The following is a 25048-nucleotide window of genomic DNA, read 5'->3' as shown; positions in this document are numbered from 1 at the left end:
GCTAACTAGGTTGTGATTTAGGTTTATTATTGTCGTGAGCACCGAGGTTCAGTTTTGTTTTGTATATTGTGCAATCAGACCAGATAACACTATATATAAAAACAATCAGGTCAAAGTCAAGTACAATCGGTGGAGCAAAGGGGAAGATCCAGAGTGCAGAACATAACGCAGGACCAGCCGATCCTGCTGAGTCCAGTATTGAATGACCAGATTAGTACATGCAGGCTCAAAGTTACAAATGCAGCTAGAGAATATTTATGGTTTGGCACTTGCACCTCACTCACTCAACCAACAAAATTAAGAATATTTAATGCAAAACCATCTCCATTGCCTGGTTCCCCACAATGTGATGAAATTGCTGGTGATCAAAGTGCAATATAAAGCTACTGGCCATTATTTGGATATTTAAGTGTTGTTATCCCTGCTGTTAGCAGGGCTGTTCATATGTTACTGGTGTTATTGGTTTATGACTCTAACACCTTTATGTATCAAAGGCTGTACTTAGTGTTAGAGCACTGGGAAGTCCAGAAATGTGTTCGGTAACATGAACTGAATTATAGATGATGGAACTGTGGAAAACACATCCTCTCCCACAGTTAACAGCTCTGATTTAACACAATTGATTTGCATAACCTAGGAATGGAGATTGCCATTTACAAATGGAGAATCGAAGGCCTGTTTTGTGCGTTCATACTGTAACATTGGACTCAGCAAGCTCCCTTCCACCGCCTCTGCTCAGTAATGTGAGCTGAACTCCGATTGCAATGGTTCAGTCAGTGCATCAACATGCGATGGACTCAAAACACCAGATCTTGGAAAACAGAATAGAAACGTAAATAAAAAAAGTACAAGGGATGTTTGAATTTTGAGATGCAGTGGCTGGGTTTGATTGCAATATGTCCAAGGTTATTTTGCTGAGCTACAGTGTCCTGGATTACTTGACATCTGGGTTAAGGACAGAGTGTGGCAATAACATGAGCTGCAGATGCTTTCCATTAGTTGTAGAGTGATACAGCATGGAAACAGGCCCTTCAGCCCAACTTGCCCACATCGGCCAACAAGTCCCAGCCACTCTAGTTCCAACTGCCCACGTATGGTCCATATCCCTCCAAACCTGTCCTGTCCATGTTCCTGTCTAACTGTTTCTTAAATGTTGAGATACTCCCTACCTCAACTACCTCCTCTGGCAGCTTGTTCCATACACCCACCACTCTTTATGTGAAAAAGTTACCCCTCAGATTCCTATTAAATCTTTTCCCCTTCTCCTTAAACCTTTGTCCTCTGGTCCTCAATTCACCTACTCTGGGCAAGAGATTCTATGCATCTACCCGATCTATTCCTCTCATGACTTTATAAACCTCAATAAGATCACCCCTCATCTTCCTGCGCTCCAAGGAATAGAGTCCCAGCCGACTCAACCTCTCCCTATAGCTAGCCCGGGCAACATCCTTGTAAATCTTCTTGATACCCTTTCCAGCTTGATAAAATCTTTCCTATAACATGGTGCCCAGAACCGAACAAAATACTCTAAATGCAGTCTCACCAATGCCTTATACAGCTGCAACATGACCTCCCAACCTCTATACTCACTACTCTGACTGATGAAGGCCAATTTGCCAAACGCCTTTTTGCACACCATATCTACCTGTGACTCCACCTTCAAGGAACCATGCACCTGCACTCCTAGATCCCTCTGCTCGACAACACTCCCCAGAGCCCAAACATTCACTGTGTAGGTCCCGCCCATGTCAAACTTCCCAAAATGCAACACCTCACATTTCTCTGTATTAAATTCCATCAACCATTCCTCAGCCCACCTGGCCAATCGATCAAGATCCTGCTGCAATTTTTCACAACCATCTTCACTGTCCGCAAAGCACCCACTTTTGCCTCATGCACAGGATGTGCACTTCCCTGCACATTTGCTTGTAATTTTACAATCATCCATCTCATTAGAACCTCTGAATATTACTTACATTTGTCGGCAATGCTCAAAGTGGTTGTGTTGGTTTATCGGTGATGTTCAATGATCAGAGCATACCTTCAACAGGTAGGTTCGGTGGCACAGCGGTAGAGTTGATGCCTACAACGCCAGAGACCTGGGTTCGATCCTGACTATGGGTGCTGTCTGTACAGAGTTTGTACGTTCTCCCTGTGACCGCAAAGGGTTTTCCGGGTGCTCCGGATTCCTCCTGTATTCCAAAGACATGCAGGTTTGTAGGTTAATTGGCTTCTGTAACTTACCCCTAGTGTGCAGGGAGCAGATGAGAAAATGGGATAACATAGAGCTAGTATACGGGTGATCGATGGTCGCTGCGGACTTGAGTGGGCCGAAGGGCCTGTTTCCATGCTGTATCTCTAAACTGAATTAAACTAAACCTCTCCCCCTTCACGGCTTTCTCTCCTCCTTTTCTAAGACACTCTGCCAATACCACTTTGTCCAAGCCTTTATTCCTTCGACATTAAATAAAACCAGAAGATGCTGGAAACACTCAACAGATCAGGTCGCATCTGTGGAGCGGAAGAAACAGAGTTAATGTTCTTGTTGAAGTTCTGATGAAAGGTCTCAGACCTAAGATGGTGACCCTGTTTCCTTTCCACACACCCTGCCTGATCGGCAAATGTTTCTGTCATTTTATGATTTTCATTAAGATTTCCATTTAAAAAAATGTTTGTCTATAATTTCCTCCTATGTCAACTTATGTTTGATAATGCCTCGTGAAAGCCAGTGAGATATTTTGCTACGTTTAGGGCAATGTACAAAATAAAATGTATCACTGTTGTTTATATTGAAGTAAACCTATCAGAGATGATTATGCTCTTATTCTGCGCAGAGCTTCCAACTTGCTACCAGTGTCAAATGAACTGCAAACCTTTGATGGTCTGCAGAAAATCATAATTATGATGGAGCTTCTCAAGTCCTGCCTCTCAGGCTAACTGTGAATCTTTAAGATGTGAGTCGCAGAGTTCCTATGTTTTCTACAGCTATTGACCGATGGCGTAATGTTACTGGGAGGCAGGGAAGGTTTGGAACTAAGATGCTGGAAAAAGATTTCCAAAGGGAATTGGACAGAAGCTTGAGTGAGATTTTTAAGAAAGGGCAGGTTTTGGGGAAAGAACTGATCAATGGGGCTGGCAGCCTTGCCCTTGCCGAGAGCCAGCATGGGTCGATGGGCTGAATGGGCTTCTCGCATGTACTCATGTCAAAGGGTTATCATCCTAGCAACTGGACAATCACAATAGAACAAGGGTTCCCAACCTGGGGTAAATTTGTTGATTCTGGATTTGTACATATTGACTGACTGTGTTTGGTTCTGGTATACCGGTATCTGTTCATCATTAGTTGTTTATAAATAAGTGAGATAACATCGTTATGTGCTATTATTATTGTTATTTGAACTTAAAATAATAATGTTAAAAACAGTATCTTAAAATTTCCCATTTGTCAGCTGCTTTACTATGGTAGACGTGTAAACTCAAATTACTGAACAGAACAGGGTGGGGATAAATTTACTCTCGAAAAGTTGCAAAGGGGTAAACGGGACGAGAAAGGTTGGCAACCCCTGCTATCGAACTTCCCCAATCCACAGCCAGTCTGAACTAACGGGAAATTAATGGTATTTTGTCTACTTCGGAAATGTTCTATTATGTGCCATCATTGTTTCCTCTTCTAGCATTTCTACTTAAATAACCTAGCAGGCAGTCGGCGTTAGGTGTTCCATTACCTTCCCGAGTGTTCATCGCCAAAAGTGAAGGCAGATAATCCCCACTGACGGTTTGTGACAGAAGACTTCTCAATAGACAATAGACAATAGGTGCAGGAGGAGGCCATTCAGCCCTTCGAGCCTGTACGCACCGCCATTCAATGTGATCATGGCTGATCATTCTCCACATGTCATTATCAATTACTGAGCCATTCACGTGCATCCCAGCATCAGCAGCCACACTTTCAACAGCTTAGCTCCTCAGGATTTTAATCACATTTTACCTCAGTAACTTCATTAAACTTGTATGAGCATACTTTGTTTTTGAAACATAATACTTGTAATTTTTTACTTCCGTGAATGCTTGGAGGAATAATAAACAGAGAAATCATTAATCTTATGAAAGTCTCGCATTCAACTCTCTAGTTAAAGTACCAAACAAAATCTGCCTAGAAATTAAAATATGAAATCATCTCCTTGAAATATATTTTTACCTGATGGGTTAAGATTCCCCACATTTTGAGATAATCCTGCGATAATCTTGGTGTGTTTTATCTACAGCAGAACTAACCCCTGTTGATAGAAGAAGGGCAGATACGATAATCACCAAATTTGGCCTTTACAAGGGACAGTCATCAAACTCAGAGATTTGCTGCATCACCCCTCACCGGGCAGAGACCTTGGACATCTGCGCCTTCAACTCCTCCCATCCTTTGGTGATGATCATTCACGGATGGACGGTATGCTGCTTCTTTCCTTTGGGTAGAGGAAAGCATTGTGTTAAGTGTGGGATGAATCTTCCCCATAGACTTTACAATGAAATGAGATTGTTTAGACTTGGCGTTTTGATTAGTGCATCTGGAGTGGGAGAGTGGGCACATGGGCAGGAACACTGAGTGTGTGTGTGTGTGTGTGTGTGTGTGTGTGTGTGTGTGTGTGTGTGTGTGTGTGTGTGTGTGTGTGTGTGTGTGTGTGTGTGTGTGAGATTGTATGTGGTATGTGTGAGATTATATATGTGTATGTGAGTGAGTGTGTGTGTATGTATGTGATGAGATTATGTGTGTGAATGAGAGATTGTATGTGGCTGCGTAAGATTATATATGTGTGCTTGTGTGTATGTTATGAGTTTATATGTGTGAGAGAGTATGTGTGTCTATATGTGAATATATACAGTAAGTGTGTATTTGTGTGTGACTGTATGTGTATATCAGTGTAAGTGTGTGTATATGTGTGTGGGCATGTATTTGTGTATGTGTATGTGTCAGAGTTGTATATATTTGTTTATGCATATTTGTATTTAGGTGAGCGTGCCTGAATATTGTGTCTCTCTGTATGTGTGCAATTAGTATGTCTTCATGCACAAGTATGCATGTTTATAAGTGAGTGCAATGTGTATGTGCATGCATATGTGGACAGATGTGTGTGTGTGGTGTCTATTTGTTTGTGTGTGTACACACCATTCAAATTTAAATTCCTGTGAACTACGCCATGAAGATATAATGTGAAGAGCAGATGAGGGAGAGCTGGTGGATGGGTGTGTTTAGATTTCTAGAGGGATTTCACTAAGTTCCTACATGTGTTACTGAGCAAAGGTTGAGCACATGGAGTTGGATGTAACGTACCAGCATGGACTGAGAGTTGGTTCACAGATGGTAAACAAAGAATAGACACAGCGGCCCATTCACAGAGTGCCAAGCAGTGCCAAGTGGGCACCACAGGGAGCAGTGCCCGCACCCCAGCCATGAATACTCTATGCCAACAATCCAGCCGAGGGTACCAAATGTAACTTTCCAAGTCTGCAGAAGCTTAATGGGAATGTGACTCGTGATGACAATGCAGAGAGTCAGGAGAATCTCCTCAAACTCAAACGAGACGGGAACAGCACACTGGAATAACACAGAAAAACAGATTATTTGGCAACAGCAAGTGATGAAGAAATCTTGCTGCTATCCTTGTCCACACGTCACTGAAAGCTAACATGTCATGGTATCGAACAACTAGGAAGGCAAACGGCATGTTGGTTTGTTACGGACCAGGATAATGATGTACCACCATGATCATTTGGAGACATGGTGAGAACATTTCTGGAGTGTTTTAGACAATTTCAAGCTCCTCAACCAAACCAGGATACAGTTACTCCAGAGAGAATGCAGTGAAGACATACCAGGCTGGTTTCTAGGAAGGCCGGTCTGTAGCTGAATGAGAGAGTTAGCGGGCTGGGTCAGAATGAGAGGTGATCGAATTGAAACACACAACATTGTTGAACTGTTTCTCCACTGGCTGGGCAGTTTCTCTCAGAATAAGGGCCAGGATATTCAGACCAAAGATATGAAGAGATTGCTTCATGCAAGGTGATGAATCTTTGGGATTCCTGACCTTGGGTATCTATGGAGGCTCCATCATTCACAGCATTCAAATTAGAGATGAATAGATTTCTGGATATTAAAGATATCATGTGATACGGGGATAAGATGGGTAAGCTTTGCTGAAGTGGAGGATCAGATGTGATCTTGTTCAGGTTACCATTAGAAACACAGTGGCACAGCTGCTTAAGCTACTGCCTCCAGGCGCCAGAGATCTGGTTTCCATCCTGATCTCGGGTACTGTCTGTGTGGAGTTTGAGCAAATAGATTACCTCCAGGTGCTCCAGTCTCCTCACGCACCTCAAAACAAATGGATTGGCAGGTTAATTTGCCTCCTTAAATTTTCCTCGGAGAAACAAGAAATTGCAGATGCTGGTTTACATAAAAAGACATAAAGTGCTGGAGTAACTCAGCGAGTCAGGCAGCATCGCTGGAGAACATAGGTAGGTGACGTTTCAAGTCTGGACCCTTCTTCAAAGAAGACCCATCAATGAAGGGTCCCAACCCTTGGTAGATGTGTGGTGGAATCTAGGGGGTGTTGATTCAATGTGGGGAGAATAAAAATTGTGGATAGTTAGGATTAATGTTAATGACTGGTTGATGGTCGGTGCCGACTCGGTGGGCCAAAGAGCCTGCTTCCCAGCTGTATCTTTATATTATATTATGTACTCAAGATGCTCAAAAGTCTAAAAATATTCAAATGGAAACCACCAAAATAATCATCGGCAGATCGCTTGATATAAGATTAGTCAGATATACGAGAAGAAACTAATAACGTTACACCAAAAATTGGCTTTGACAATTAAATTATTTCAATTTTACGTAAGGAAAAACTCAAAGCTTGCTGTGACTTCCATTTCAGTTTGTTTCTTATATAATTTCATGATTATTTTTAGCCATGCAAGCGAACTGATTAAGTGCAGCTCATTATTCATGTTCGGCTGTATTATTAATAATGAAGCATGATAGGGACAAGCAATTGATGATAACACAAGGGAGGAAAGAATGGAAAGAGGGCTGTTAGCGTTGGGAGGGAAATGAAGGGGTTATCTCATGATTTTATACACTTCATTCATGTCCCCGCAATCTCTGGCATTCCAGAGAATACAATCCAAGTCTGTCCAACACCTCCCTGCAGTAGTACCCCGCTAACCAAGCAACATTATGACAAGATCTCCCCTGCACCCTTTCCAAACTCTCTACATGCTTTCATGGGCCGACCAGAGCTGCACACAAAACTGTAAATGCAGCCTAACTTAACTCCTATAAAGAAAAGACAATACAATACAATACAATACAATACATCTTTATTGTCATTGTACAGGGGTACAATGAGATTGGGAATGCGCGTCCCAAATGATGCAATAATTTAATTAGCTAGTCAGTATTAATTTAAACAACCCAATGAAACAAATTGTAACAGTTTAAAAACAGAATAAAGTGCAAGTAGGTCTGTGTCGGTTCACTGTGGGATGTGACCATCCGGCTCAGCCGGACCGGTTCATAGCAGCTATGGCCCTGGGCATGAAGCTGTTCCTGAGTCTGGAGGTGCGGGCGTAGAAGGCCTTGTATCGTCTGCCCGATGGTAGAAGTTCGAACAGACTGTTGCAGGGGTGTGAAGAGTCTTTGTGGATGCTGGTGGCTTTTCTGAGGCATCGTGTGTTGTAGATGCCCTCCAAGGCTGGTAGCTGTGTTCCGATGGTCCTCTCAGCTCTATGGACTACCCGCTGAAGAGCTTTCCTCTCTGCCTCTGTGCAGCTGAGATACCACACAGGGACGCATCATGATTTCCTGACTGTTCTACTCAACGTCCCGACCTATTAAAGCAAACATACCCTCTTTACCACTCTACCCAGCCGTGGCACCACGTTCAGGGAGTTATGAAGTTGGACGTAAATCCCTCTCTACGTCAATGCTGTTAAGGGTCATGCCATCAGTTGTATATTTTTCTCTTTCATTCGACCTCCCAAAGTGCAACACCTCACGCTTGCTCAGATTATACTCCATCTGCCATTTCCCCACTCATTTCTGCAGCTGATCGATATCTCACTGTATACTTTGACCGGCTTCCTCATAGCCCATGACTCCAGCAATCTTACTAACCAACCCGTAAACGTTTACGTCCAAGTAATTCATGTATGGCACAAACAGCAGAGGTGCCAGCACTGGTCCAAGCGGAACTCAATGTACAGCCAGATTAATGCTCTTCCACCACAACCCTCTGCCTTCTATCCATAAGCCAGTTCTGAATCCATAGGACCAAGTGACTGTTAATCCCGTGGATTGTAATCTTCTTTATCAGCCTACAAAGGGGACTTTAGGTGGCACGGTGGCGCAGCGTTAGAGTTGCTGCCTTACAGTGAATGCAGCGCCAGAGACTCAGGTTCGATCCTGACTAAGGGGACCGTCTGTAAGGAGTTTGTACGTTCTCCCCGTGACCTGCGTGGGTTTTCTCCGAGATCTTCGGTTTCCTCCCACACTCCAAAGACGTACAGGTATGTAGGTTAATTGACTTAGTAAATGTTTTTTTTAAAATTGTCGCTAGTGTGTGTAGGATAGTGTTAATGTGAGGGGATCGCTGGGCGGCGTGGACTTGGTGGGCCAAAGGGCCTGTTTCCGCGCTGTATCTCTAAATCTAATTTTTTTTTTAAAAATCAATGCCTTAGTAAAATCCACATTGATACTATCCACCACCCTACCTTCACCTTGGTCACCCCCTCAAAAAACTCTTATCAAGTTAGTAGGACATGATATACACAGCCATGCCACCCGACCCTAATTAACCAATTCTCTTCCAAATGGGAGTAAATCCTATCTCAAAATATCCTCCCCAATGGCTTCCCTGCAGCTGACGTGAGGCTCACTGGCCTATATATCCCTGGATTCCATTCTTAAATAAAATAACAACATTAGCTACCCACAGTCCTCTGGGACCTCGGCTGTGGCTAGAGAAGATGCAAAGATCTTCGTCAAGGCTTGCACAATCTCCTCCATTGCTTCTCAATAACCTGGGATAAATCCCATCAGGCCCTGGGGATTTACCCACCTTAATGCTCTTTGAGAGTCCACTGGACAAATCTACTGGAATTTTTTGAGGATGTAACTAGGAAAATTGACAGGGGAGAGTCAGTGGATGTGGTGTACCTCGACTTTCAGAAAGCCTTCGACAAGGTCCCACATAGGAGATTAGTGGGCAAAATTAGAGCACATGGTATTGGGGGTAGGGTACTGACATGGATAGAAAATTGGTTGACAGACAGAAAGTAAAGAGTGGGGATAAATGGGTCCCTTTCGGAATGGCAGGCAGTGACCAGTGGGGTACCGCAAGGTTCGGTGCTGGGACCCCAGCTATTTACGATATACATTAATGACTTAGATGAAGGGATTAAAAGTACCATTAGCAAATTTGCAGATGATACTAAACTGGGGGGTAGTGTGAATTGTGAGGAAGATGCAATAATGCTGCAGGGTGACTTGGACAGGTTGTGTGAGTGGGTGGATACATGGCAGATGCAGTTTAATGTAGATAAGTGTGAGGTTATTCACTTTGGAAGTAAGAATAGAAAGGCAGATTATTATCTGAATGGTGTCAAGTTAGGAAGAGGGGATGTTCAACGAGATCTGGGTGTCCTAGTGCATCAGTCACTGAAAGGAAGCATGCAGGTACAGCAGGCAGTGAAGAAAGCCAATGGAATGTTGGCCTTCATAACAAGAGGAGTTGAGTATAGGAGCAAAGAGGTCCTTCTACAGTTGTACTGGGCCCTGGTGAGACCGCACCTGGAGTACTGTGTGCAGTTTTGGTCTCCAAATTTGAGGAAGGATATTCTTGCTATTGAGGGCGTGCAGCGTAGGTTCACTAGGTTAATTCCCGGAATGGCGGGACTGTCGTATGTTAAAAGGCTGGAGCAATTAGGCTTGTATACACTGGAATTTAGAAGGATGAGGGGGGATCTTATTGAAACATATAAGATAATTAGGGGATTGGACATATTAGAGGCAGGAAACATGTTCCCAATGTTGGGGGAGTCCAGAACAAGGGGCAACAGTTTAAGAATAAGGGGTAGGCCATTTAGAATGGAGATGAGGAAGAACTTTTTCAGTCAGAGAGTGGCGAAGGTGTGGAATTCTCTGCCTCAGAAGGCAGTGGAGGCCAGTTCGTTGGATGCTTTCAAGAGAGAGCTGGATAGAGCTCTTAAGGATAACGGAGTGAGGGGGTATGGGGAGAAGGCAGGAACGGGGTACTGATTGAGAGTGATCAGCCATGATCGCATTGAATGGCGGTGCTGGCTCGAAGGGCTGAATGGCCTACTCCTGCACCTATTGTCTATTGTCTATTTCTTCCTTCTTAATCTCAAACTGCCCTTGCATATCAGTATTCTCCACATTGATCTCACTGTCCTCCATGTCCTTCTCCTTGGTGAAAACATTTACTAATTACACATTTACTACCTCGCCCACATCCCCAGACTCCAAGCACCAAACCCTTCCTTTATCCTTGAGTGATCGAACCTTCTCTCTTGTTTTTAATGTAGGTATAAAAAGCCTTGATATATTCTGTGAAAGGCCATTTTGTGGCCCCTTTTAGCCCTTCTTATGTCCCATTTGAGTTCTTTCCTCCTTTCTTTCTATCCTTTAAAGTCCCAGACTGAATACTGACCGTCAGATTATGGCTTATTTCTGCTCTGTAGATTCTGGGTAATTTCACCAACTTCCTTGTCCCGCCCTTCCTTTCAACCATCTCCGTGGCAACAACAACATCATATTCCCAAGTGCTCGTCCATGCTCTCAGTCCATCTGCTGATGACTGAAGACTTCTTCCTCAAGGTATAACTAACAGGTATGTGATGAGAAGTGGATTCTTGCTCACCCTCAAACCCTTGGTCTCTCCAGGTCAACGGATTCCACGAAGACTGGACCTGGACAATGGCGGCTGCACTGAAATTAAAGCTGAAAGACGTCAATGTGGTTATAGTTGATTGGCTGATTCTGGCTCATCAACATTATGCAACCGCGGTAAAGAACACTCGGATAGTGGGCCAGGACATAGCAGATTTATTAGACTGGCTGGAGGTAAGTCTATGAAACACACATCTTCAAATGTTTTCATTTCCCCACAGTTATTGCTTTCTTTGGATTTGATGTTCTTCACGCTGCAGTCAAATCAATACACAAGGTCCTCACTGAGTGATTAGAAAAGTCAGCAGTGGGAAGTAGAACCAATAAATATTGTCCAATTAAAGACTAGAAAGTAGTGCCTCCAAAGTCCCTGAACTATTTATATGTTCAGATGTTGGGGAAGCACAAAAAAAGAAATAGGTCCAACTATGGTCAAGTCAATTAATTCAATTACTGGTTATTCAGGAGCTTTTCAATTTGATGCTCACCACCATTTCAAAGCGCTGGAATCAGCCAGGCCACTGCACAGATCAGGAAACCTGGCAGGCAATCAATAAAGACTTAAGGAAGGAGTCGACTTTATAGTGTCAATGTATCTTCCATCCAGTGGGTTTTTGGTGGGATTCAAACCTCCAGCTCGTACAAATCATGGAGAGCTCCATTCACTGTGGGGCAGAGAGGAATAAATTGATAACACGGGTCACTGGTGAAAGTGAAGGATCACACACAATTTTTTTTTAAGTGTACCGAAGATAGACACAAAAAGCTGGAGTAACTCAGCGGGTCAGGCAACATCTCTGGAGAAAAGTGTGTCTACTGACTTCAAAGTGTTTCACAACCACCTTTCTCATCTTTCTTGGTTCTTTTGTCCGCTAGACATCTTAATTCCTCTTCCTCTTAATTTTTCATTCTCTTTGGTTCTACACCTCTGCTTTGCTCCCATTACATTTTCCTTGGATTAATCTTCCAGCGTTTAATCACTTCCTTCATTTTTGAAACATTTTTCTGCTTTGGATTCTGCTTGGTTCCGGTTTCCCACTTCACTGCTTTGTCTGATCCAGATCCCCCCCCGTCCCCCCCGTCCCCCCCGTCCCACCCCGTCCCACCCCCCCCCCCCCCCGTCCCACCCCCGTCCCACCCCACCCTCTCAGTGGAATCACAGGGCTCCCCGACCAACACACCAGGCTCAGTGGACTAAGTGGATTGCCCAACCAACAGCCATGGAGAAACATACAGCTAACATTTCAGATTGATGCCACTGACTCACTAAGAGATACAGCACAGAAACAGGCCATTCAGCCACACGAAATCCATGTCTACCATCAAATTATTTTTACACTCACTCTATCCTAATCCATTTTAGTCTCCCCCACATTAACAGCCTCCCACGTTCCCATTCCTCCACCTCTTACCACTCTTTTAATATATTTTAACAACATTTAAAAGACATTGAACAGGTACAATTCCTCCAGCAGCTCTCCTTTTCAAGTTTTGTTTAGTTCAAATATACAGCGTGGAAACAGGCACTTCGGGCCATTGAGTCCACACTGGCAAATGATCACCCAGTCTGAAGAAGGATCTCGACCGAAACGTGACCAGCCTGAAGAAGGGTCTCGACCTGAAACGTCACCCATTCCTTCTTTCCGGAGATGCTGCCTGTCCCGCTGAGTTACTCCAACTTTTTGTGTCTATACCCGTTCACACTAGTTCTATGTTATCCCAGTATTACATCATGCACACTCGGGGCAATTTAGAGAAGTCAATTAACTTACAATCTTGCACGTCTTTGGATTGTGGGAGGAAACTAGAGCACCCAGAGAAACCCTGTACAAACTCCATCCATGTAGTCAGGTACAAACCCAGGTCTCGGGCGCTGTAATGCAGCAACTCTACCGCTGTGCGACCGTGCCGTCCTGTTACAGATTCCAGCTCCTGCAGTCTCTTGTGCCTTCAGACTATTATCACTTTTAAATTTAAAATACCATCAAGTTAAAATCACATCATTTACTGGAAAAGTAAACATTTGTAAAGCCCGAGTTAGAGTTCAGACAATTATTTAACATACTGGAGATGGCAATATTCTGTTGCAATGCAGAAACTGGTTAGAAAGAGCAATCATTGTAAGAGGTTTCTTTAGAATGACCCTCAGAGTTGTAATTTACTCAAAACAGTTCCAACTAAATGTTAATTGAAGCAGACGTTGCTTGAAGCTCTCAGTTGCTCAACTGATAGCAATACTGAGAGACCCAGAGTTAACGTTTCAGATTGTGTAGAAAAATAACTGCAGATGCTGGTACAAATCGAAGGTATCACAAAATGCTGGAGTAACTCAGCGGGTCAGGCAGCAGCTCTGGAGAGAAGGAATGGGTAACGTTTCGGGTCGAAACATCACCCATTCCTTCTCTCCAGAGATGCTGCCTCACCCGCTGAGTTAGTCTAGCATTTTGTGATACCTAACATTTCAGATTGATGAGCCTGCTGCTGTTCCCTCTCCTTCCCACCCTGCCTGAACCACAGCACATTCACATCCTCATGATCTTCAAGTCTTGCTGTCCAGACTCTGGGCCACACACACTGGGCTAAATCAGTAGCAATGGTAGGGTGGCACGGTGGCGCAGCGTTAGAGCTGCTGCCTTACAGTGCCGGAGACTCGGGTTTGATCCTGACTACGGGTGCTTGTCTGCACAGAGTTTGTACGTTCTCCCCTTGACCTTGCATGGGTTTTCTCCGAGATCGTTCGGTTTCCTCCAACACTCCAAAGATGTACAGGTTTGCAGGTAAATTGGTTAGGTATAAACATAAAATTGTGTGTGCAGGATTGCAGTTAGTGTGTTGGGATCGCTGGTCGGTGTGGACTCAGTGGGCCAAAGGGCCTGTTTCCACGCTGTATCTCTAAACTAAACCGATGGCTTTGTGCTGGTTCTCCCCTTGAAGCTAATGGACGGAGGCTACACGATTGGCAGGTGGAATGGAGAGCTGTGGGGGTGGGCCTGCACCACTGATGGGCTGAGGGTTTACTGCATCGTAACCTGCAGCAGTGTTACCTCGTTTGCGTTGCACCAATGCTAATGATGTTGCATTACTGCTGGTGTCTGGTCATGCAACAGATTCTGATCTAGATTTTCCCATGCGAAAGCAGACTATGACTTGCCTCGTATTGAACTCCTGAACCTACTGATCATGTACCTACACCTCTCTGTACATGTGCACATGACAATAAACTCCATGTACCCCAGTGTGGATTCAGTTTTAAAAAAACATTTGGGGGATACTGGTTAAAATCTGGAAAAACAAAATCAAATCTGGTTAGAGTGCAGAACTAATTTTTTTTTAAAATTGAGAGAGGGAATCTGTAAATAGTCTAAATGCTAAACAAAATTACTCGACCAAAAAATTAGTTTCCTGCCTGCAGCCAGGATTCTGCAGGGTCAGGTCAGAATAGGGAGAGAGCATGTAGAGGGGAAAGAACGGATCAGACACAATGATGCGCCCTGCACCATGGAGTGTAGGTTAATGGGTACCTTCGAGCCAAACATAGGTTCTTAACATAAAGCCTGCAGGGAATAGATAACTGGAGAGGCCAAGCCCTGTATCTCCTACTAATTTATTTAAAGGTCAATCTGCAGGCATGCTGATTTCAGATCTTTACAGAAATATTTAAAGCCTTTTTCCAGGTTGTCATGTGTACCAATTAAAGTACAGTGATGTCCCCAGTAGTTAGGGATCTTATAGAAACATACAAAATTCTTAAGGGATTGGACAGGCTAGATGCAGGAAAAAATTTCCCGATGTTGGGGGGAGTCCAGAACCAGGGGTCACAGTTTAAGAATAAGGGGTAGGTCATTTAGGACTGAGATGAGGAAAAAAAAAATTTCACCCGGAGACTTGTGAATTTGTGGAATTCTCTGCCACAGAAGGCAGTGGAGGCCAATTCACTGGATGTTTTCAAGAGAGAGTTAGATATAGCTCTTAGGGCTAACGGAATCAAGGGATATGGGGAGAAAACAGGAACGGGGTACTGATTTTGGATGATCAGCCATGATCATATTGAATGGCGGTGCTGGCTCAAAGGGCTGAATGGCCTACTCCTGCATCTATTTTCTATGTTTCTATGACAGTGAGTGAATGTTGTTCCATGGCCAATCCCTGGACGTGCAGATAAGGAAGTTGCAGAAGGACAGGATCAGAGATAGACAGTGAGAGGGGAAGAGTGAGCTAAACCGATGGCATTTCCAATTCCGTTGCGAGCGAGAAATGTGACAACATGTTATCAGGATTGTAGAAGGAGAGGCACGGGAGAGAGTCTGAGTCAGGCTGAAAGAAAGAACTTTCTGCATTTATCCCTTAGATAGAGAGGTAAAACCAGGACCATCTGGTCCTCATCTGGGATTTACTCACAAGCTATTTGTTTCCGTAAATACCTATTGAATGCTCAGAGTTGGGCAAAACCTTCCGGGGGAGTTCTGAGCACCTGATGGAGCAAACTGGGGTAACTGGCTTTGCCACCTACTGGTATATGTTGGAACTACAGTCATCCTCAGATACCAGAATAATTCTCAACCTGTTCTTGGAGTCATAGAGTTGTACAGCAATGGAAACAGGTCATTTGGCCTAACTCATCTGGACCATACAATGGGTACCTCCCCATAATTGTCCCATCCCATCGGTGACTCTCGGGGAGTACATTCCAGATACTTACCCCTCTCTCAGTGAAGAATGGTCCCCGTCCGAACCCATCTAGATCTCTTTCCCTAAATCCATGTCCTCTACTTTCATCTGGCTCCAGAACAGAGAACAGTACAGCACAGGAACAGGCCCTTTGGCCCACAGTGGCGCAGCGGTAGAGTTGCTGCTTTACAGCGAATGCAGCGCCGGAGACTCAGGTTCGATCCTGACTACGGGTGCTGTACTGTAAGGAGTTTGTACGTTCTCCCCGTGACCTGCGTGGGTTTTCTCCGAGATCTTCGGTTTCCTCCCACACTCCAAAGACGTACAGGTTTGTAGGTTAATTGACTGGGTAAATGTAAAAAAATTGTCCCTAGTGTGTGTAGGATAGTGTTAATGTGTGGGGCTCGCTGGGCGGCGCGGACTTGGTGGGCCGAAAAGGCCTGTTTCCTCGCTGTATCTGAAATATGAAAATAAATAAATAAAAATTTAAAAATAATAATAAAATAAAATAATAATAATATGAAACTCTTACCTGCCTGGACATATTCCATATCCCTCCATTCCCTGCATATCCGTCTGCTTATCCAAAAGTCTATTAAAAGCCGCTAACGCACCTGCCTCAACCATCACCACCGACAGTGCATTCCAGGCACTCACCATCCTCTGTGTAAAAAAACGTGTGTGCACATCTCCCTTAGACTTTGCCCTTCTCTCCTTCATGCCATGCCCCCTGGTATTTAATATTTGCATCCTGGGAAAAAAGCTGACCGTCTACCCTATCTACGCCTCTCATAATTTTAATACCTCAATCATGTCCCATCTTAACCTCATCCCACCCCAGGGAGAACAGACCTGGCTTCTCCAGAGTCTCCTCATAACTGATGTGCCCCATATGGACAACATCCTGGTCAATCTCCTCTGCATCCTTTCCAGAGTGATCACCTCCTCCCACAGCATGGTGTCCAGAACTGCACATGGTTATAAAGTTGGACCATAACCGCCTTACTTCCATACTCGATATCCTAACTAATGAAGGCCAGTATGATGTATGCTTCCTAACCACATTATCTACCTGCTTTGCCACTTTCAAGATTCTATGAACGTATTCCAAGGTCTCTCTGTTACTCGATGCCTCCCAAGGCCCTATCATTTCATGTCCTAGCATGACACATCACATTTGGCTGGATTAAATTCCATCCACCATTTTCCAGCCCATTTCACCATCAATATAAGGTCATAAGGTGATAAGTGATAGGAGCAGAATTATGCCATTCGGCCCATCAAATCTACTCCATCATTCAATCATGGCTGATCTATCTCTCTCTCCTAACCCCATTCTCCTCTCCATAAACTCTGACACCTATACTTAATCAAAAATCTACCTATCTCTGCCTTAAAGATATCCACTGACTTGGCCTCCACGGCCTTCTGTGGCAAAGAATTCCACAGATTCACCACCCTCTGACTAAAGAACTTTCTCCTCATCTCCTTCCTAAAAGAACATCATTTAATTCTGAGGCTATGACCTCTAGTCCTAGACTCTCCCACTAGTGGAAACATCCTCTCCATATCCACTCTATCCAAGCCTTTCACTATTCTGTAGGTTTCAATGAGTCCCCCCTCATTCTTCTAAACTCCAGCGAGTACAGGCCCAGTGCCGACAAACGTTCATCATAGGTTAACTCCAAACACGTACAGGTATGTAGGTTAATTGGCTGGGTAAAATGTAAAAATTGTCCCTAGTGGGGTGTAGGATAGTGTTAATGTACGGGGATCGCTGGGCGGCACGGACTTGGTGGGCCGAAAAGGCCTGTTTCCGGCTGTATATATATGATATGATATGATACTCATTCCTGGGATCAGGAATATCTCCCTGCAGCCTAAGGCTTCTCTCCACACTATCAACAACTCTGCCAATCTTCGCATCTTCTGCAAACTTACTGATCACGCCACCCACATCCACAACCAAGTCATTCATGTATATCACATACAGCAAGTGGCCCAGCATCAATCCTTGTTGGACAAGGAGTTCTAATGTGGGACATAGCATTCAATTCAGATAAACGCGAGGTGTTCAGTTTTGGTAGGACAAACCAGGGCAGGACTTACACAGTAAATGGCATGGCATTGGGAGTTTTGTAGAACAGAGAGTCCTTGGGATGCCGGTACCCAGTTGCATGAAACTGACAATACGGGTGGACAGGGTGGCGAGGAAGGTGTTTGGCATGCTTGCTTCATTGATCAAGGCATTGAGCACGTGAGTTAGGATGTCATGTTACAAATGTAGAAGACATTGATAAGACCATACCTGGAGCACTTATGGTAACTCTTTTAAATCTGAATCCATGGAGGAATTTGCAAAAGAGAACTTGCATTGGAAAATTAGGGTCCGTGGAACCAGAGAGACAAGAGGGGGGGATGGAGAAAACCTGGCAGAGGAATGGAGTTCTGAGGAACTTGTGCAGTCGTTCAGGGTGGGAGCCAAGAAGTGTTGGAGTGTTGAGTGTGGATCTCAACTGTAGATAATAGTCCCTGTAGCTTGGAAGAGGGAAGCAAGACACAGGATAAGTAACTGAGCCCAAAATTTACCTTGGGGTACAACAGAACTCAAAAGAGAATAAATATCACGCAAGACAAAAGCAGGATTGTTGGCACAAGTTGAATGGCCCATTATCAGATTAGTGCACAATCTAAACTTACACTCTCTAGCAGCTGGGCTCCATAATCTTCAGGGTTGCATTGCATACTTTGTCAAAGCTGGGTCACTGAATTCTTAAGCTTTTTCAAACTTCAGTTGCAATTTGGTCAAGTAGATGAATTTACTTATGAATTTCGCAAAGGAAAATGGAGTATGTCGGTGTAGCAATGAGGGCAAGTTGTTGTTTTACCCAAGCACCACTTCAATTTACAGTAAATAGAAAAATGTACGCTCCACTGTTCCAACACTTTCCTGATGTCTGGCACGTCTGGGCTCAGGAATATTAGGCAGCAATCTATTGGAAAACCTTAGCAAGGAAAAATTCTTTGTACTGCTACCAAACTGACCCGAATATTTCTTGCATACTGCACCTGAGTCAATCAGCAACAGTATTCACCCACAACAAATGATAAATAATTATGCTTTTCAGATTTAATCATGTAAATAGATTGTTTTAGTCTGATCTAAAATGCATTTCAAAGATTAATTCAATTGGCACAACAACAAACAAAATTGGCTTTTTATTCCACTTTACGCAACCACAGGACATTCTGAGGCAGTTTATCATTAAAGTGCCCTGGGAGTGCAATTAACAGTTGTGATGTAGAAGACACCAGACATTTCGTCCACAGCAGGTAATGATGAGATGTGTGCAGAACATCTGCTTAAACGATCATCGTGTTAATTTACAAATAGAGTATTTCATCTTTTGATCAAGAGCAACTAATTTGAGCTGAGACACATCTGCCTACTCACATTCCCCGAGTCGTTATTTACTGATGATTAGTGGCAGTACTGAGCAGCTTTTGCACTAGACGTTTGAAGATTGCAAGGATGCCTCTGCTGATGGCCTGAATCTTCCCCATTCACAGGAGTTTTTTCAGGTGCCAAAAGGAAAGGTTCATCTCATTGGATACAGTCTCGGAGCCCATGTTTCGGGATTTGCTGGAAACTACATCACCGGGCCAACCAAAATCGGGAGAATAACAGGTAAAGTGGAAAATGCAAAGAATGGAAGAGGATTAATGAGATCTTCTCATGAGGGAAATACACATATTCAAAGTCAACACTCTTCAGATTGTTTATATACTAAACTCTGTCGATCAGCATTGCTAAGCACCCATCAATGCTTTTAAAAGATTTTTCGGTCAATGTATCGGAAATAAAGTAAATTAAACTGATGACCAATTGTGTTTTTCCTGGGTACTTAATTGTGTTAATTGTGTTTTTCCTGGGTCCTTAATGGATAAAATTCATTATAGAATGATTTACTTGAAATGCTTACCGATAATGTACATGAGGTTGCCTTAGTTATTTCTAAGTCATATCTAAATGTATTAAGTGTTTAAGTTTGTCTTGTCACTGTTTCTTCACCTCTATATTAGGAGAAAATCTGCACAATATAAATGTACAAGCAGTCCCTGGGTTATGTAAAGGTTCAGATCCCGAGAATGATCCGTAATTTTTCCATAAGTCATGCAGGTCAGCAGATAGGGTGATCGGCGAGAGGGACTTTGGTTCGCGTGTGATGTGGACAGCAGGGTTTTGGTTCATCTTGATCATTCAGCAATGCTGTATTTTATTCTATATTTAATGATATAAAATGTCCCTGGGTGTAGACAGCTACTGTCATTCTGTTCTTTAGTGCATTAAAAAAAATACTTGTTACTGAAATTAATATGGTTCACTCACCACATTCCATGAAAATTTCACCAGATTAAATAGTATTGAGAAATGGAAATGATCAGAATAAAACTGCCCCATATTGCTGAATAATGTTCATTTGTTAACTATATAGCTGCCCATATCGTATCGCTCTGCATACACGTCCTATAATTCCACCATTTCATCGAATGAAAGAATGAAGAAGGGTCTCAACCTGAAACGTCACCCATTCCTTCTCTCCAGAGATGCTGTCTGTCCCGCTGAGTTACGCTTTTTGTGTCTATCTTCGGTTTAAACCAGCATCTGCAGTTCCTTCTCACACATTTCATCGAATATCTTCTCTTCATGACCAGATTCAGTCTCAGATCAGTTTACGGATGTATACACAGAGTGCAATGAAATTCCTTGATTGCATGAAGCTCACATAGTAAATGGTACACAGGAATTATGGATACCACAATAGATGCAAAGACAAATGCAAAACAACAGTGCAAAGAATATTAGCATACAACGATGGAATAACCGATTGAGGTAAAGAGTAAAAGTTGCTGGTCAAGAGGTCCAGAAGCTCTAGAAGGTCCAGAAGGTCCAGAAGATGGAGGGCCTAAGGCCAAGGAGCAGTTTACTTGGAATTATGATGTTGAAGGGTGTGCTGTAGTCGATGAATCACATCCTGAACATGTGCTCTCAATGTCTTGACATATGTGAAGGTGAAGATGTCAGAATGTAAATAAGCAGAAATGTTTTTGGTTTCATCTTTAACCAAACCCCACAGAACTGGTCCAAGAGTTGTCCCATTCAGTCAGTGTTAGCCATTGTGGCTACTCAGACCACCTTACAGAAAAAGAGAAAATCTGAAAGGAATACTGAACGTGTTGGCGGTAGTCAGAATGTCAATCAGATCTTTATTTTAAAAAATGAAGTCGGGTCATGGCACTTCATGTGCAGAATCTGCATTAGACGCAAAAGAAAAAGGGGCACTCCACTCTACATTGTTAGGTCATTCATCCTTGGAAAGATAAGGTTACAAAGAAAAGGCAGGAGAATGGGGTTGAGAAGGGAAAATAGATTAGCCATGATCGAATGGTGGAGCAGACTTGAAGGGCTGAATGGCCTAATTCTATTTATTTTGGTCTTACACAGGGTAATTTCTCCAGAATAAGCGAAGGGTGAATGATAGTTACACATGAATTACATGCACAAAATGAGTCTCAGGCAGTCACAGCAGAGAGCTCTCCACGCTTGATTTACAGGGAAATTACCCAATCACCACCATTCTGCCTGACAACAGCACTTACTAAGTCCTTCTCTTAAAAATGGTGCCTTTAATTCATCACTAAAGGCATTAGTACAATCACACCGCCTCCACACACAGAATGCACAGGAAGGGCAAATGGTAATCCACTTAAAGAATGCTAGGACACAGAGAAAGGCCATTCGGACATCACACCCATGTTAGCTCTTTGAAAGATCTAACCGATTCATCCCACTCTTGCGTTTCTTCATGGTGGGTTTGCTATATAGTTTTTCTCCTTCACTTATTTCTCAAACTCCCTCTTTGAAAGATATCATTGAATTGGCTTCTAACTTTGATTTCCTGAAATTCAGAAAACGACAGCCTTTCAGTCAAAACAAATTCCACCTCTGGAGTGAAATGCAGAAGCGTAGATTGGAATCATGTACTGTAGCCATCTGTGGACAAGCCAGCAAATCTCACTGCTTTATTACACACTGCTGCTTTTTTATGCATACCGAACCTTTATATGCTGCAAATTACATCAATCACGTCGCACTACATGTTGTGACTGAAAACAATCGCAATGAAAAATGTTCCCATAGTAACAGCAGTGTGACCTACGAAAAGAAACCTTAAACGAATTAAAATTCCTACCCACGCCAGCAGTGACAGAAGCAATGATTTTGTTTGCTGCTGGTATCACCTGTTGTCATTGTATGTGCACATTCATTACACTTCCTGACCTGTTCAAGGCTTTCTTTTATTTCCTTTCTATAAACAGAAAACAGATGGGGAACCAACAGGATGGGTGGATATCCAATTACTACATTCTGTATCCAAAGGCAGTCCTCGTTCTGTTTGACAATTATTCATTCATATTTTCAGTGTCAAATCAAATAGCCCCACACTATGCACGCTTTGTGCAGTTAAATCTATTTTGTTAAACAGTAAATGCATCTTAAATCCTTTGGCTCTTCACCTCATAACTCTTATCCATTTTTCTCTGCCTCACAAAAGGCTACAACGTAAAAGGGATGCAGTGCAGCAGTAGAGTTGCTGCCTTACAGCATCAGACAGACAAGTTTGATTCTGACTACAGATGCTACCTGTACAGAGTTCTCCCCGTGACCGCAAGGGGTTTTCTCCAGGAGCTCGGGTTTCCTCCCACATTCCAAAGTAGTACAGGTTTGTCGGTTCATTGGCTTCGGTAAGAATTGTAAATTGTCCCTGGTGTGAAGGATAGTGTTAGTGTATGGGGATCGCTGGTTGGCGTGGAATCAGTGGGCTGAAATTGCCTGTTTCCACACTGTATCTCTAAACTAAACTAAAAATAAAAGGAATAAAGACAGCATAAAGCACAAGAATGAAGTTCCCTTTCCCCACCACCCCCAGCCACATCTAGATGAACATGCCTTGATGTCAAAGATTCCAAATCCTTCGATTGCCTGACTCCCTTTGCCCTAAATTGGAAAAGTAGGCATTCAAAAAGAAGTGAGATTAAAAGGTAGATCTTTATTTGACAATCCAACGCTCCAGGGCTCTTGAGAAATTCCAAAGATGTCCAGTGTAGCAGTCTGGCCAACTAATGACAGCATTGTTACCTCAGCACCTACAACCTGTCACACCAGCGGTACGGCCTCCTGATTCACAGTCAGAACTGGTCTTCAGACTGCCTGAAGAAATGTTTCGACCTGAAACGTCACCTGTTCCTTTTCTCCATAGATGCTGCCTGATCCATAGAGTTGCTCCAGCACTTTGTGTCTATCTAATGGACTACCAACCTGGCTCCATGTCATAGAGTCATTCAGCAGGGATACAGATGCACCAGCTCAACTTGTCCATGCCGGCCAAGATGTCCCATCCAAGTTAATCCCATTTGTTCACATTTGGCCCATATCCCTCTAAACCTTTCCTATCCATGTACCAGTCATTTAAATAGTACCCACATCAACTAATTCCTCTGGCAGTTCATTCCATATATCCATCATCCTCTAAGTGAAAGCGTTGTCTTTCCAATTGGGAATTCCACAGAGTAGAAAATGCTGTGCATCCTACCACACCCTATCTCAACCTTGTGCAAAGTATTAATACTTTGGAACTAAACAATTAACAGTTACTAATGCGGATTTAGATATATCATGGCAAGCATTCTGAATTAGGATCATAATTCAAATTTATGTATTTAAAGCTTTTTGTTATAAAGTCTGAAGAAGGGTCTCGACCCGAAACGTCACCCATTCCTTCTCTCCAGAGATGCTGCTTGTCCCGCTGAGTTACTCCAGCTTTTTGGGTCCACCTTTTTCATTATAAAATGTATAAATACAGTTTGACTTCAATTTATTTAACAGTAAAAACAGTGAAAGCTGTCTTAGGAAAGCAATATCAAAATGTTTGACGGATGCTTCAAAGTTTTAATGTGGGACACCATATTATGTGTCAAAACCATATTTCATTGTCCATGTACATACAATTTCTGTACTGTCCTTTCTGGCTCAAATGCCACACTGGAAATTGAGGCACAGAATATACCAACACCTGTGTGTGGCATCAAGAGAAAGTTGCACTGTTATACCAAATATTTATTCTCAAATCAATACTTTGATTCTTATGATCAAATCATCTACTTCGTGGCTGTATGTGACATCTTGATCTGAGATATCGTCTATTTCACAGTTGATGATGGATCTTGCTGTGCCTCATCTCAACACATTAATTGTTTTGGCCAATCTTGACGTCATGAAATGAGTGCATAAACATTGTTTTTTGACTGAGAATATATTCCATTCACTGCTTACTCCACAGGTCTGGATCCTGCTGGACCCCTGTTTGAAGGCATGTCATCAACAGAACGTCTATCTCCTGACGATGCAAGCTTCGTCGATGCTCTCCACACCTTCACACAGGAGCACATGGGCCTGAGTGTTGGAATCAACCAACCTGTGGCCCACTTTGACTTCTATCCGAATGGTGGCACCTTCCAACCTGGCTGCCACATCACTCACGTGTACAGTCACATCGCAAAGTATGGGATTCTAGGTAGGATTTACCTTGACCAAAGTTATATTCTTTCACTATTACAGCAAAATATTTATATTTACAGTCATCCTATTGACAATCATGTAATTACCAATTCCTTTGATGCGGATGAACGTACAATATGGATTGAATCCAGGACACTTTGTAGACATTAAGGAACCTCCATAGGGTCCTTTAACAACAATCCTTAGTTTGAGAATAACTTCCAGAAGACCTATCTAAAACCAAACAACAAGCAGTGCAGCTCATTGACTGAGTACATCGAGTTGAGCCATCAATCTGCAATTGTCTGTTCAGAACCTAAATCACTGTGCACTGGTCGATCCTCCATTTCCTTTATTGTGTTAGAGTGTGCCCTGTGTAACATTGCCCTTTCCTCATCTCAGATATCAATCACATCCCACTAACCCTCTCCTCTCTGGGACTGGATCCACCGGTATAAAATTTCTAAATGGACAGAATTGATCTCTCTTCTCTTCTAGTGTAATATTTCTAAATAACAAGCAATGAGTTTTACAGTTGCAAAATTATTATGGATCCAGACGTATTACTCTACAACCATCCCACAAGAATAGGATTAGCTAGACATTCATGTTAGCCATGAAAACAACCAATTTGAGAATTTAAGCTCTAATTTTCAATCAGTTCCAAAGCACACATGCAATAAATAAATTCATTTCAGGATTGAAGTCAACAGGCAGGAAAACTGTAATCAGATGCAACAGCAAGCAAGCATTTCTTTATAATTACTCTGCACTGCTGCTAATTATGGGGGCCATTT

General features: G+C 43.0%; 1 protein-coding gene across 3 annotated transcripts in view; it reads left to right on the top strand.

The window, feature by feature from the left end:
- The window catches only part of lipca (lipase, hepatic a), a 57634-nt gene that overhangs the window by 25684 nt on the left and 6902 nt on the right, over nucleotides 1–25048 (top strand). For 2 of the 3 annotated variants that reach the window (XM_078427394.1, XM_078427392.1), the window contains exons 2-5: nucleotides 4266–4444; nucleotides 10958–11137; nucleotides 19202–19319; nucleotides 24034–24267. In XM_078427394.1, the coding sequence (XP_078283520.1) occupies nucleotides 4266–4444; nucleotides 10958–11137; nucleotides 19202–19319; nucleotides 24034–24267 (711 nt within the window). The remainder of the gene's footprint in view (nucleotides 1–4265; nucleotides 4445–10957; nucleotides 11138–19201; nucleotides 19320–24033; nucleotides 24268–25048) is intronic. The other variant, XM_078427393.1, reaches the window with a different exon arrangement.

Source organism: Rhinoraja longicauda, chromosome 33, assembly GCF_053455715.1.
Source record: "Rhinoraja longicauda isolate Sanriku21f chromosome 33, sRhiLon1.1, whole genome shotgun sequence".
NCBI classification, from domain to species: domain Eukaryota; kingdom Metazoa; phylum Chordata; class Chondrichthyes; order Rajiformes; family Arhynchobatidae; genus Rhinoraja; species Rhinoraja longicauda.
This window is presented reverse-complemented; position numbering and strand designations above follow the sequence as displayed.